We start from the raw sequence: 15,621 nt of genomic DNA, 5'->3' as shown, positions 1-15,621 counted from the left end.
AAAAAAAAAAAAAAAAAAAAAAAAAAAAGAAGTCTTTCCAAAACTCCTCCTGTCAAGACCTCTCTGCAACTTGCAGTCTGGTGTGCTACGAAGGTTCAGGTTGAGGCAAGGTCTTTATTTTTTTTATTTTTTTATTTTTTATTTTTTTGAGACGGAGTCTCACTCTGTCACCTAGGCTGGAGTGCAATGGTGTGGTCTTGGCTCACTGCAACCTCCGCCTACTGGGTTCAAGCAATTCTCCTGCCTCAGCCTCCTGAGTAGCTGGGACTACAGGCGCGTGCCACCACACCCAACTAATTTTTGTATTTTTAGTAAAGATGGGATTTCACTATGTTGGCCAGGCTGGTCTCGAACTGCAGACCTCATGATCCGCCCGCCTTGGCCTCCCAAAGTGCTGGGATTACAGGCGTGAGCCACCATGCCCTGACAGCAACAGGCAAGGTCTTTTGAGCGAGAGGCTGAGCTGGGAGTGAGGGCGGGACTCGGGGGAGATGTAGCCCTCTTGCCTCGTGCCGTCTTGCGCGCTGCAGTTCACGTTGGCCCCGTGCTCCAGCAGGATGTTCAGGATGTCAGTCCAACCCCGGGAACAAGCCTCATGCAGGGCTGTGTAGCCAGCATTGTCACGGTGATTCACGTCCTCACTGTCTTTCTGGAGGCAGTAGAGAACAACATCCTGTGGGGACAGGGACAACTCCATGAGCAAAGAGAGGGCTAATTCTTGAACTTATATAACCCTGAGACTCAAAGCTCCCCAAATATCTGAGGAGTCTCAGAGCCTGCTCTTTATAGCAGGGACACACTTCAAAATCTTTCATTAACAACATCAGTCCTGAGCCACCATTGCCAGCACCCCAGTTCTGGGCTGTTTCCTTGGCAGCAGAGAGACTTCTTTTTTTTTTCCGAGACACAGTCTCACTCTGTTGCCCAGGCTGGAGTGCAGTGGTACGATCTCTGCTCACTGCAGACTCTGCCTCCCGGGTTCGAGTGATTCTCTTGCCTCAGCCTCCCAAGTAGCTGGGACTACAGGTGCACACCACCATGCCTGGCTAATTTTTGTATTTTTAATAGAGATGGGGTTTTACTATGTTGGCCAGGCTGGTCTCGAGCTCCTGACCTCAGACGATCCACCCACCTTGGCCTCCCAAAGTGCTAGGATTACAGGCGTGAGCCACCGTGCCTGGCCTTGAAAGACATTTTTTTATGGCCAAGGACACTCATCTGGGTGGTGGTATTTGAGGTGAGGTCCTCAGAGAGGCTGACCTACCCACCCAGAGCTCAAGCACTCAGATCTCGACTCCTTGAGCTTGGCAAGCCAGCCCCAGACCAGGGAAATGAGATGCGGTGGACAGCACAGTTTCTGGTGGCAATTCAAGAATAAGGAAGACAATTGTTTTAAGGACTATCCCTGGGTGTGGGTCTCGGCAGGACCAGTGTTCAAGCCAGGACAGTCAGTTCTAGCCCTCCCCTCAAATCAGGGTAATCCAATAGGCCAGGTGCAGTGGCTCATGCCTGTAATCCCAGCACTTTGGGAGGCCGAGGCGGGCAGATCACCTGAGGTCAGGAGTTTGAGACCAGCCTAGCTAACATGGCGAAACCCCTCTCTACTAAAATACAAAACTAGCCCGGTGTGATGGCAGGTGCCTGTAATCCCAACTACTCAGGAGGCTGAGGCAGGAGAATCCCTTGAATCCAGGAGGCGGAGGTTGCAGTGAGCTGAGATCGCGCCATTGCACTCTAGCCTAGGCGACAGAGCAAGACTCCATCTCAGAAAAAAAAAAAAGGATAATCCAATACTGCCATTCACCCACACTTTAATGACTGCCTTCCTTGGGTTGAGATGATGATAGGACTACAAGTGGGACCCCAGGGACTTGCAGCACCCTAGCTAGCATGGGCTGAAGCTGGGTGAATGAGGTGAGGAGGGGAGAGGCCGGCAGCATTAATGGCTGCCTGGCTTTCCAAACAACGGACCCCACAGCTACACCATTGTCAGTCCTCTCTGGGGCACTGGGGAGATGGGCCACTCCACCTTTCTGCCTGACAGCTTACAGGCTAGCTGGCTAGAGTGACTGTGTGTGCAGCCTGTGTCGGGGGTGCTGCTGCCTGTATATAGAAACTGTCAAGCTCCTTTACCTGGGAGAAAGTGTAAGGCTTCCCACCCTCCTCACCAGTGCAGATGTTTGCCTTTTCCCCAAGGCCTAAGAGGGCTCCTTCCACCCTCCCTGACAGGCTGCCTTAGTGCTCCAGCCCTGTCCCATTGGCCCCTCCGATGGTTTCCTGTTTGCTGGTTTTGCCCAGGGTACAAGACAATTAAATTAACCTTGACGGCAGGGATTGGTCTTCATTTTTGTTTTAGGTCTCCCTTGGCAGCTATCCAGGCACCCACACTAGGTGCTTATGAAAGATGGGCTGCTTGCCAGTGAGACACTGTCACGTCAGCTCCCCAGGGCTGACCAGTCTGGCTGGGAGTGTGGCTGGTGTGAAACAAGTCAGGTATAGGGATGGAAAGCCTTAAAACCAAAGGCACACTCTGTAACTAACCCAGCAACTCCACTGCTAGGAGCAAACCCTGAGGAAAAATCCATATGGGAGGCAAAGATACACACTCAACAAAAAGTGGGGAACAATGGAAACGTCCAAGGTGTAACTGAATTATGGTGAATAAGTCAGTCTTCCACCTACCCTGGCACTTGGGAATCAAAAGACCTTGGTTTGAATTCAGACTCATATACGTAGTAGTTGAGTGATCTTGGACATATCATTGAACGCTGCAAAGCCTTGCTTTTCTCACCTATAAAATGGGGATAATAAATCTACTCTCTCGGCTTACTGTGAAGATTAAATAATATAAAGTAATCAGGCTCTTAACATGACAAAAGAAGTGCTCAATAAATGCCAGCTTCCTTTCTTGCCTTCTTTCTAATCTATAGGGAAGTAGTATAAGGTGGGGTTAGCTCAGCCTCACCCCTCAGACATGATCCTGGCCCCTCTGAGAGGCAGAAATGAGGGGAAGCTGGAGGAGGAGATGAAGACTGAGCAATAAATCACCCCTTGTTCCTTTCTGAGTTGGGAAACCACCATACAGAGAAATTCAAGACAACGTGGATATCCAAAAATTGCGTTCCTGGTCTAGGAATATACTGCATGATACTGTTTCAATTGCATTTATCCCAAATTGACATTCAAACAAGTTTGCATTCTCACACACTGAGATCCGAGTGATGAGGGGTAAGGCAGTCCCAGGGCAATCTGGGGTGTAGACGAAGGACAGCCTGGGTTCAAGCACCAGAAGAGCCCATGGAGAAAAGCTTCTTCATAGATGCTCAGACCAACGGCGCCCTGTGGTCGGTCAAGAATTCCCTTACCTTATAGCCAAGACGTGCCGCCCTCTGCAGGAGGGTCTCACCAGCATTTTTGTTCACTATGAGCCGACGTGCCTCTGGGGGGATCTGCCGGGCTGTAGGTGACTCCGAGGCCTCCTCTGAGCTGGCACTTCGGGACTTAGAGGGTGTACATGGTTCTGTGGGTTTCACTGGGGTGGGAGATTTGGGAGATCGTGTCTTCTGCTGGTTCCAACGACCTTTGCCCTGGAAAGCAGAGATACAGTCCTAGGTCAGGTCAGGCCAGGCAGCTTATCCATCCACCAGGGTCATCACTGCCTTCAGCGGCCAAGGCCATCTCACCTTATCTGTGTCCATGCTGTACTTTGCTTACACTAACCCAAATGGCCGAGACTACTGTCAGGTTTGAGGCCAGAGGCTGGGCCAGGCGCTAACCATGTGAAGTCTCTCCAGGATCAACACAGGTTCCCGTGAGTTTCTAGCCGGTGGGGAGATATGAAGAGGCTCAAATGCTCAACCCCATAAACCAAGGAATGCCACGGGGATTGTAAATCAGAGATTGAGGGGATATCCCAGCTTCTCTCAAGACTCTGCATGCCTTCTTTACCTGCCTCAATCACCATTTATTGAGGCTTTTACAAGTCCTGTCTGTAAATAGGCAGAAGCAAACTCTGAGAGTAAAGAGAAATGAGACAGCTATCTTTTTTTTTTTTTGAGACCGAGTCTCACTTTGTCACTGAGGCTGGAGTGCAGTGGTATGATCTCTGTTCACTGTAACCTCTGCCTCCCAGGTTCAAGGGATTCTCCTCCCTCAGCCTCCTGAGTAGCTGGGATTACAGGCATGTGCCACCACGCCCAGCTAATTTTTGCATTTTTAGTAGAGACGGGGTTTCGCCATATTGGCCAGGCTGGTCTCGAACTCCTGACTGCAAGTGATCCGCCTGTCTTGGCCTCCCAAAGTGCTGGGATTACAGGCATGAGCCACCATGCCAGGCCAGCTATCTTTGACTAGTCACAGCTGCTAAAGCTTCATGCTTATAGCAAAAACCTTCCTTCCACATCCAGCCCTCACAGAATGTTCCCATCTTCCATCACACTGTGTCCCCATATCATACTCAGACCCCCCTGGGGTGGCAGAAAGATCTAAGGCAGACCTGGGTTTGAACCTTGTCTCTGCCATCCCCTAGCTACAAGATCTGGGGCAAGGCCCTCCCTCTCTGAGCCCCATTTTCTTCCTTGCAGGGTCTTTGAGATAATGAACAGTGAACAGGGTAGGTGCTCACAAAACACTAGGAGAGGCTGGGAGTGGTGGCTCATGCCTGTAATCCCAGCAGTTTGGGAGGCTAAGGCAGGCAGATCAGTTGAGGACAGGAGTTCAAGACCAGCCTGGCCAACACAGTGAAACTCAGTCTCTACTAAAAATACAAAAAATGAGCTGGGCGTGGTGGTGCACGCCTGTAGTCCCAGCTACTCGGGAGGCTGAAACATGAGAATCGCTTCAGCCCGGGAGGGAGAGGTTGCAGTAAGCCAAGATTGCAGCACTGCACTCCAGCCTGGGTGACGGAGTGAGACTCTGTTTCAAAAAAAAAAAAAGAAAGAAAAGAAAAGAAAGAAAGAAAAAAATGCCAGGCATGGTGGCTCACACCTGTAATCCCAGCAATTTGGGAGGTTGAAGCGGGTGGATAACCTGATGTCAGGAGTTCGAGTCTAGCCTGGCCAACATGGTGAAACCCCATCTCTACTAAAAGTACAAAAAATTAGTCGGGAGTGGTGGCAGGTACCTGTAATCCCAGCTATTCCGGAGACTAAGGCAGGAGAATTACTTGAACCTGGGAGGCGGAGGTTGCAGTGAGCCCAGATAGAGCCATTACATTCCAGCCTGGGCAACAAGAGTGAAACTCCATCTCAAAAAATAATAATAAATAAATAAATAAAAGAGATTCTCAACCTGGAGTTGATGCTATAATTGGATGAAGCTTTGGGGGGCACTGGGAGAGGTGGCATACTTTGCATGTGGGAGAGACAGGAATCACTGGGGAAGGCCAGAGGGTAGACTGTGGGAGTCAGCCTCTAAGATGGCCCCAATGATCCCCTGATCTTCATGCTCTTATGTACCCTCCTCCTACAGTAAGTAGGGCTGACCCGTGTAACCAACAGGAGACTGCAGAAATGACAGTAGGTGCCTTCTGAGGCTAGGGTCTAAAAGACACTGTGGTTTCTGCCTTGCTGTCTTTTGGATCACTCGCTGTGGGGAAAGCCAGCTGCTGTGTCCTGGGGACCCTTGAGCAGCCCATTGGAGAGATCCATGGGGCAGGGAGAGGAGGCCTCCTGCCAACAACCAGCATCAATATGCCAGCCATTCGAGCAAGCTACCCCAGCAGTAGATCCTCCAGTCATGCCCTCAGAGGAATACTGCCCTGGCTGACACCTGACTGCAACCTCACGAGAGATCCCAAGCCAGGTCTAGCTAAGCCCCTGAATCCCTGACCCCAAGAAACTGTGTGAGATAACATATGCTTATTGTTGTGTAAAGCTGCTAAGTTGTGTAGTCATTTGTTATACCCCAATAGATAACTAGTATTTCCGACTTATCCAAACCCCTCAGAACATCAAGGTCTCACTTCAATCCTCTGTCTTCTACCATATTCCACAACACTCTAGGCCCTCTTCCTTTGTGTAGCCAGAATACCAAGTCTAAACCACGTAATTTGATGCCTCACTTTCTTCTTTCCATCCAGTTTCATGCATAAGTCTCACCTCTCCTGCTAGATTTTAAGCTCCTTGGGGATAGGGTTCATATTGTCATCATTTTTCTGTTCCTTACAGCACTTAACTCAGGGCTGGACACATTATTATTATTATTTTATTTATTTATTTTTTGAGACAGAGTCTCGCTCTGTCACCCGGGCTGGAGTGTAATGGCGCAATCTCGGCTCACTGCCTTCAAGCAATTCTCCTGCCTCAGCCTCCCAAGTAGCTGGGACTAAAGGCACCCACCACCACGCCCGGTTAATTTTTGTACTTTTAGTAGAGACGAGGTTTCACCATGTTGCCCAAACTCCTGATCTCAAGTGATCCACCTGCTTCAGCCTCCCAAAGTGCTGGGATTACAGGCATGAGCCACCACACCTGGCCACATTATTACAACAAATATTTGTTGACCTGTTTCAAGCCAGCTGTATACAGAGCCCTGGATGGCCAGAACAGTTGCCTAAAAAGATATCGAGTCAGGGAAGGAGCAGTAGAGAAGAGAAGATGAGGGCTCGGGGCATTTGTTTCCTCTGGTCAATCCCAAGACAGCGAGAAGCCATGATCAGTCCCCATCCTGAAAGGGCAGAGAGGTACAAGCCCTAGCAGGAAGGCACTAGCTATGAGGGTACAATGCTGCTTTATCTCCAGGAGGATAGAGTGTACAATGGCAGGACTGGAGGATGCTGGGTAAAGTACCAGGGTTTCGCTAAGCCAAGCCAGGAACCAAAGGGTGACTCTCCTTTCTGGGGGCCAAAGTTGCCAGAGAGCAGCAGCGAGGCAAGTTGCCTGGGAAGGGGAGGAGCAAGAACAAGTGGGGGGACCCCTCCCCCCCTCTCCTTCCCCCTGGCTCTGAGCCCCTGTGGGAAGAAGCCCTTGGCCAATGCCCCGCTTTTAGTGTTGCAGGAGCGTTCCCCACCCTCCCCACCCTTGCTTCCTGCTACAAAGCCCCATGCCATGGGGCAACCGGAGCAGGTGGTGGTGGCTGGGAGAGAAAGGAAGGTGGGAGGGGGAAAGGAAGGTCATGGGGAGGGGCAAAAACCTCTCCAGGAGAACACTGCAGCAGACACACTGCCAGGCAGAATAACCAGACAGAAGCATGTGAGTGTGCTGCTGAATCTTGGGCGCTGGTTACCTTTGTGTGGGCTGGGGCCATCCATCTGAGTGTCTGGGGAGGAACGGGGAAAGGGGAGGGGAAGCAGGAGCCTGTGACGCCCACCTTTTCCCAGTGCTGTTTGTGGTGGTGGCATTTTCTGTCCAACTGCCCCCCTCCCCCAGTGTCTCCCGGATACAAACAGAAGCCACCCATTCAGAGCCTGAGAGACATATGGAACGAGCCAGGGCTCCAGAGGCAGACAGGCCTATTTCACATCCCAACTGCATCACTCAGGACCACCCAGTAACCTCGCACCAGTCCCTTAACCTCCTTGAGCCTCAGTTTCCTCACTACAAAATGAGTATAATAAAGGTGCCTACCTCCCAAGTGCCACTGTGGGAATTAAGAGCGATAATGTGAATGAACTGCTTGGCACAGACCAGAGTTCCCTGCTCTTTCCCTGAGCCCCTGTCCTTCCACTCTGGGGGGTCAAGGGAATGAACACTGCTACCCTGCCATGCCATGCTTCTATTCCCTCATTCTTGCTTCCGCCCGAAGCACAATGATGCACAGCAACCCTTGGAGAGTACTTTATGGTTATCAAAGCCTGTCACAGACATTGCTTCCTTTGTTCCCCCAAGCACCCTTGTGAGACAGAAAGGGCAAGAAGCAGCAGCTCCATTCTTCAAGATGAGGAAATAAGCTTGAGTCTTGTCTGAGCTGGAAAGAGGTTCTGGGAGGGGGAAGGGGAAAGGAGGGGAGACGAGCACCTGGGGCTCCCATCTCTTGCCAGTGCCATTCAGGGATCCCAGTAAGAATCATGACCACCAAAGCACTAGGCGTGATGGCTCACAGCTGTAATTCCAGCACTTTGGGAGGCCAAGTCAGGCGGATTACTCGAGCTCAGGAGTTCGAGATCAGCCTGGCCAAAATGGTGATTTTTTGTATTTTGTCCTAAAATACAAAAAATAGCCGGGCGTGGTGGCGGGCGCCTGTAATCCCAGCTACTCACAAGGCTGAGGCACAAGAATCGCTTGAACCCGGGAGGTGCAGGTTGCAGTGAGCCGAGATCGTGCCACTGCACTCCAACCTGGGTGACATCGCATGACTCTCTCTCAAAAAAGAGTGAGAGAGAGAAAAAAAAAGAAGGATCACGACCACCAAAACAAGCTGAAGATGGGCTTTTGTTTTTGGCTGTGAATGACAAATACATATTTGTATACATTTGAGTATACAATTTGAGTATACATTTGAACCTGGACCCTCACTTCTCTCAAATGTAAAGTTCACCCAGGTTGAGGACTGATTTTTTCTAAGGTTACAACATGCAACCTAACACCAATGGCATGAACATCAGACCCAAAAGAGATGTTCATTTGGGATGAGGGTTTTAGGAATGCTTGCCTGGCTGTTGACTGGTAACTGCCCACTCACTGGCTCCTATGCTTCCATGAGAAGCTAACGAACTGGGGAGCAGGGGAGGGGAGGAGTAGCTAGAACCTGGGCCCCAGTGGAATTCCTTCAGCCTCACCCTCAATCAACCTTTGTCTGGACCTTACAATCCTTCCTCCTACAACTTGTTTTCTACCTTGATTGACTCAGAATGTCCCATGATTGGTTTCCAGTAAGTTAAACCCAGACAAAAGCTTCTTGATTGGATGTTAACAAGCTACTCACGCTAACATCCTGCCATATTCTTTAATTCTTCCTTAACTCAAAGAAGATCTAAAGATTGTAGAGGAAAAGCCATCATGGGCCAGAAATTATAGTTAACTATAACTTTAGTTCCCATTCTTCAAAACCACCCCCAACCCTTCGATAACTAGTTTGAGAATGCCTTACTAAATATGGGTTAATTTGATCCTCCCCAAAGCCCCCCATCCCTCCCTCCCTCCTGCCTCCTCTGCCCACCTCCCACACACACACCTTATACAATACCCCTTGATGGCTACGCACCTTTACCTCTTCTGAGACGGTTGCCATGTGCTTGGTCTTGCACTTTCGTTTTCCCGATGGCTTTTCTGAATTTTCAAGGCAGGCTGGCTCCTCCAGGTTATTTGGGAGGAAACCATTTGGTGAATCCGAGATCCCCTGGGCTTTGCTGGGCAAGAGAAGGTTCCTGTTCCTGAGGCGGTGCTCCAAACTTTGGGAGGAGGAAGTCTTCTGCTTACGGGCCTTTAAATCTGAAGGCAAGAAACAGGAAAAGAACGGACGTCAAAGAAATGGAACACAGAAAAGCAACGCCTTCCTCTAAGATGAATCAGAGGACTTTGGGGATTAGAACTGCAGTGCAAAGTTGTATAACTATCAGCTATCGATATCTAGTGCAGTGCTGACTATTCCACTAAATGCTTCTTGAATGAACACACCATACCTCAACATCAAAGTCCCTCCTCTACAAGCAGGAGACAGCTCCCAGCCCTACCAGCAAGGGGCGGCCCATCTGGCTAGCCCTAAGATGAGGGTAATTTTAACAGGATTTTACCCAGAGCAAATCAGAATTTCTTTTCACTTTTTTCCCCATTCCCTTTGTCTCTTTCTCCAGTTCCGTATGAAAGCAAATCTGGCGGTCCTGCTGACATTAAGTATCAAGTACATGGGGAACAGGGAGGAAAAGGTAGAAGGCTGCCTTCATGGCCTCAGCTCTACTCACCTGACTGCCCCATTTGTCACTCTCCGAGGACACAAAAATCAAAGCTACAGGAACTCCCTGAAACTAGAAGGCACCATGAGCCTACTTAGCTGGCAGTCAAGGGCAGAAACCTGCTGCCCTTTCTGGGTGAAAATCAAGTCACTGGTGTCACTAGAACACACCAGTAACATCTCTAATTTAGCCACAGCTTGCTGAACAAAGCACATTCTAATTTCAAAAAGGCCTGCCGGGAACTCCATTATCAAGAGCTTCATCCCACAGGGTCTGTCCTAACCCTGTGTGTAGGGGCGACTGATTGTGTGTTTAGCCTCGTCTCTCAAGATTAGTGCTGCTTGGCTTGGCCGTCAATTGCGTGATTGGCTGGGCTCAAGTCCTAATTGCTCTGAGCCTCAGTTGCCATATCTGTAAAATGGGAAGAATATAATCTACATCACAAGAGTGGTATGAGAATGAAATAAGGTAATACATGCAAAATCCCTTTCAAAAAGTGTTACAACAAGTAAGGCATCATTATTCTGTTATTTAAGCACAAGCCCTTGAGGTGGACCCATGCCCGTTTGTTTTCCTCCCCACAAAATGAACACCATGCCTAGCAATTGGTGAAATGAAGGGACTGAGATTGAAGAGTTCTCAACTCTCCTCCCCCAACCCTGACATGGGCTCTCACATGTGACACTGCCAAAGGCAGATCCAGATGTGGGAGCCATCATTCCAGCATAAGGAGTTGGCTGCAGCTTATGCACAGTTCCTAGAAGGCCAGCTGTCATGCCAGCCCTTTCTCCCAACTAGCCTCAGCCCACTAGTGGGGCCTCATAGCCTGTCCAGGAATTGCTGTACTACACGGTCTCTAATAGCACTTCCAATCAGAATGTTCTAAACTCGGGCTTTTGATGCAACACATTTGGGCTGAGGCAAAAGAGGAAGGAATAGAACCATGCCTTGTGAGGACTCCAGGAAATATGAAGAAGTCATATTACAGTGTTCAATGCTACAGGCAAAGAAACAGCCCACCTTGTTTATCCAGGGCAGGGCAGGCTCGGGTGTTTATTCAATTGCAGAGAAGTGAAGGCTTTATAGTAGCCTACAAAGGACCAGAGAGCGGAGGTGGCAGGTGTGTGAGTGGAAGTGGCTCTGCCTACCTGCTCCGCAGGTCAAGACGGGACATAACCAAAACCAGGATGAAAAGAAAGTCAGGAGGCTCAGACAGAAGTGTATCCTGCCTCATTTTGGCCTTTGCCAAATTCCTGCACGAAGATGCCATCATCAGATCTGGAGGAAAGTGACCAGACCACGTGCCAAATCCAGCTGTCTCAATGCAAAACCCTTAGACACATCCATGGAGGAAGAATGACCTACTTTCCAACAACTGGAGCTCCCCCCAAATCAAGTAGGATGCCTTCATTGGTGGTGTTCTCTGCATTACTGGAGGTGTGTTCATGAAAAGGCTGGCTGGCTACCTGTCAAGAATGCTGTGGAGATCTCTATCTCTGCATTGGGTGGCAAACTGGACCAGGCAACCTTGAAGGTCCTTCTGGTTCCAAGTGCCAATATGTTCCACAGGAAGCTTCCATGCTAGGAAACCAGGTGCCATTAGAGAAGATTAGGTGATACACAAAAGCTCCTCTTCATCCTAACACAAGTGGCTGAGGCCAACAGCTTGACAACTTATTCCTGACCAATCTATTATTGCTCTAGCAGAAGAAAGAGAAAATTGTTCCCACTCTGTCACATAGTTGATGAAAATTAACTCAATTACTCTCTTGAATGTAGAGATGGGTATCATATATATCTCCACTTAAACAGAGCCGGAAATGAGGTTAAGCCGTCTTTGCATTATAGCAAACCTGGAATCTACTACCCACTCAATATGAGGTTATTCAGTTTTAGCTAAAAAGGAGACAGCGGATGTTTACTGTCAGCTCAGGATGAATACATTGTAGGAGGCAATCAATTGCTGCTTCCAGGGTAGAGGTCAGAGAACGAGAGTGAGAGACAGAGGTGTTCTTATAAAACCCAGAGATGTGCTTTTTGCTCATTTAGAAATCCACTATAGGAATGGGCCTGAACAGTACTCAGTGGAACATACTGATACTAGTGTCTTGTGACAGTCTGTGCCTCCAGGATGGTATATCACAGCATTTGATGTGATCAGAGAAAGCCTGGTTTTCTCTTTGGGCTGCCTGCCTTCTTAACTCAGGTCCAACAAAAATGATGCCACTTTGGGTCACCTAAAAGCTTCACTCCGTCTCTGAATAATCACTGTGGCTTTAACGGATAAAGCAATGCTGTGCCCGTTTCTACTTGAAGTTCTTCTGTTGGTTTGAAGAACCCACTGGACTTCTTTTTAGCTTAGAGGCTGCAAGTATCCCAGGAAAGGCAGCCGATGCCCTCTGTCTTCTTGAACCCAAGATTCTAGGAGAGAGAACCCGTCCTCCCAAAAGACTCGACTCCCTCAAGCCAACCAGAGAACTCCCTGGTATCCAGTTGTCCCATGCCAAGGATGTCACCGCAGCCTTGCCCACAGGTTCAGACTTCTATAAGAAACTGGAGGGCTTGGGCCTTCATGTCCTCCGCTCACCTGCAGGCCAATCCGAACTCATTCAATGTCAACCCAAAGCCAAAGGCTGGGAGCTGGAGTTGAGTGACCCCCTCTGGCAGCTGGAGATCATAGCACCGGGTTTCTCTGGGTCCCGAAGCCTTTGGCTGGCGTAGAGATGCCCGAGGGTTCCCAGAAGCCAAACAGGCTGCGGCGACAGCAGAGCCCCTGGCCAGCCTTACCTGCTCTCCCTTTCCGCCGCTGCTCATCTTCTTGCTCCGTCAGGTACTCCCCAGTCTGATATTTTCGGCTCTTCTGCCGTCTTCGTTTCTTCCTCTTCAGCAGGCCCTCCTCCTCCTCTTCCTCCTCCTCCTCATTGGTGTCCCACATTTGCCGGGCAGCCTCTGTCCTCCAGGGCATTTCTCGGGCTCGCCACAGGTGCCTTCGACCCTGGCTCAGCAGAGACTTGTCCTGGGCATGATGGCTGCGATACTGGGTGTCCCGTTGGGTCTTTCTCACCTTTCGACGCTTAGCTGGGGTGGGGGTTACCTCTTCTTCTTCTTCTGTGGGGAAGACTTCCTGGCTTCCCATGTCACTGTCTGCCATGCCAGCAAAGGAGCTACAGATGCTTCCTGTGGACGGGATGTACAGAGGATGGTCAGGTACTTCTTCAAAGGACAAAGCATGGTGTCGAAGTGAATGCCCTGGACTAGGAGTTTGAAGGTCTGGGTTCAAGTTCAGGCTCTGCCAGTAATAAGCTGTACCCTTCGGGAAAGTTCCTTCAGTGCAGTCTCCTCATCTATAAAATGGGGATACTGTTCTCCCCTTACTGACCTCACAGGGCTGTTTTGAGGCTCAAATAAGATCTTTCACGCATATGTGCTTTACAGAGTCCAATATACCAGACAACATCAAGTATTAAAAACACACGCCTTTACTCATCCACGTTACAGTGTTACCTGAATTCACACCCAAAACGCTTGCTTAGCTCTTATAAGGTGCCAAGTATTTTGTGAAGGGCAGGAGAGGGCCACGGGTCCCTGGGAAATCAGGGGCTAGGAGAGGGCAATTGGGGTCTCAGACAGGGCAAGGGAGGACATACTCCTTTTGTGGCACCGCCAATCTTGGGGACAGAGCCACCTAAGCCAAGCAGAATCATCACAAGAGAAGAGTCTCAAGAAAAGCAAAGCAAGAAGGAGTCCCTTTCCTGTGATCTGTGAGAGTCTGGTTGGGTCACACCCAAATGCACCCAGGCACGCCCACTTCCCTTAAATTGACCCCACCTCCTCCTGACTTGCCAAGAGTTCAGGGGTGGAGCTTCCTCCCAGGCGCCTCCCTCCACCGGGTTGTAGCTGTTCCTCACTGCTGGGCAAGCGCTTCCCCCTCCTCCTCCACCACCCCAGGATGGATGATACCTTTCCTGCCTTCCTCAGCCACCTTGCCAAGAGGCCATTTTCTCTCTCCACTCTTTCCTTCAACTCTGCTAACAACAAAAGTACATCCTAAATTGGCCTGGTTTCACACTACAAGAGATTTGACACCTTCCTCCTCGGAAGCAGCTGTGAGATACCACCATCTTTCTCCCAAGGCCCAGCTATTAACTCAAGAGTCCCCAGACCCAAGCAAGGTAAGCAGAAGAAAGAAATGGTTTGAGGTAAATAGAGTAAGTAGCCCTTGACCAAAGCTTCAAGTTAGTCAGACTGCTAAAAGACAGCAAATAACAGCACACTTTCCGTTATATAGGCCAGGCAAAACAAAGTGTTCTGGTTAATCTAATATTCTGGTTAATACAGAATCATCATAGAGATCACAAAGGAATCACCAATTTCCAAAGAATCAAATACAGTACAATGTGTTTAACACTAAAATGGAACTGGCTGTAATGTAATCGCTCTTTGATAATTCAGAGGACACTTCAGGATTTTGCAAGGCCTCCAGGCCATCATTATGAGCCCCAATTACCACCTCACTTGCCATGTGCTAAGGTGCCAGTTAATAGAATGTCAGATAACTGAGTTTACACTATACCTTGCTTCTCCATTCTATCCAATTTGCATGGAAATTGGGTGAACGGGGCAACCATCTCCAGCCCTGGATACCAGTGTGGAGGCTAGCAGAAGGTAGTGGTGGCTAGAAAGGGCTAGCTTCTTTTAGTCCCTGGAGGTTGACCAATACAAATTCAGGGAGCCAAATGTGATTCTGCCAGCCCTGACAATTCAATGACTTTTCCAATTTTGAGGATGCCTGTCACACAGGGCATTAAGACCAAGGTCAAAAGTTAAAAGTCTGTGCCTGAGATTGGCCCCAGTAATGACGAGGTGCCAAAGCTTGGAGTTGAACAGGCTTTCCTGAGTGGCACAGGCCTTACCTCTTTCCACCATCAGCTCCCAACAAGAGATGTCAAATTCCTGCTCTGAAAAGTTGAACAAATAGTCCTCAAACAGTGGGCAATATTTGAGGACTATTTGTCCCCTGCCCCCACCCAGGGCTCTCTTATCTCTGCAAGGAGCTGGGCATTGTGGCACAGCGAATCAAATTCCCAACTCGACACCTGGGCCCATGGTCAAACTGCTCAACCAGATTTCGATCTCTCTTTTCACAGAAGATGCCTAGAGGGGTCATCACCTTAGTCTCACTCACCAGACTGACTGCGCGTGCGGGTGCTCAGAACCACAGGAATAAAGTCACGGAAACTGCTCTTTGCTTTCTTTTCCAAGGAACCTGGAGTGATGTGTGGTTTGGGGACAGAAGGCAGCAATGTTACAATCAAAGCCTAAAGACCAGAAAGCCCACCTATAAGGCTCAGGGGAAAAGATTGAGAAAGAGTTTGTGTTTACCCTGTGGTTACTCTGGGTTACATTTATTTGGTCCCCTTACATGATCATCACATATGTGTCTCTTGCAGACAATGCATGTTTCCAGGTGGTTTTTAAAAACTGGGCGTTTGGGCCGGGCGCGGTGGCTCAAGCCTGTAATCCCAGCACTTTGGGAGGCCGAGATGGGCGGATCACGAGGTCAGCAGATCGAGACCATCCTGGCTAACACGGTGAAACCCCGTCTCTACTAAAAAAAAATACAAAAAAACTAGCCGGGCGAGGTGGCGGGCGCCTGTAGTCCCAGTTACTCGGGAGGCTGAGGCAGGAGAATGGCGTAAACCCGGGAGGCGGAGCTTGCAGTGAGGCTGACGCAGGAGAATGGCGTAAACCCGGGAGGCGGAGCTTGCAGTGAGCTGAGATCCGGCCACTGC

The 15,621-nt window shown here is 49.6% G+C and overlaps 1 protein-coding gene across 3 annotated transcripts in view; it reads right to left on the bottom strand.

Moving 5' to 3' along the window:
* The window catches only part of BCORL1 (BCL6 corepressor like 1), a 49,640-nt gene that overhangs the window by 20,892 nt on the left and 13,127 nt on the right, over positions 1-15,621 (bottom strand). The window contains exons 5-9 of one of the 3 annotated variants that reach the window (XM_017881113.1): positions 15,015-15,095; positions 12,617-13,006; positions 9,142-9,368; positions 3,366-3,587; positions 507-673 (exon numbers count right to left, since the gene is read on the bottom strand). In XM_017881113.1, coding sequence (XP_017736602.1) covers positions 507-673; positions 3,366-3,587; positions 9,142-9,368; positions 12,617-13,006; positions 15,015-15,095 — 1,087 coding nt within the window. The remainder of the gene's footprint in view (positions 1-506; positions 674-3,365; positions 3,588-9,141; positions 9,369-12,616; positions 13,007-15,014; positions 15,096-15,621) is intronic. The other 2 variants (XM_017881114.1, XM_017881115.1) reach the window with 2 other exon arrangements.

Source organism: Rhinopithecus bieti, unplaced genomic scaffold (genome assembly GCF_001698545.2).
Source record: "Rhinopithecus bieti isolate Rb0 unplaced genomic scaffold, ASM169854v2 scaffold_13130, whole genome shotgun sequence".
Classification (NCBI taxonomy): domain Eukaryota; kingdom Metazoa; phylum Chordata; class Mammalia; order Primates; family Cercopithecidae; genus Rhinopithecus; species Rhinopithecus bieti.
The sequence above is the reverse complement of the archived record's forward strand: the minus strand, read 5'-3'. Positions and strand labels throughout refer to the sequence as shown.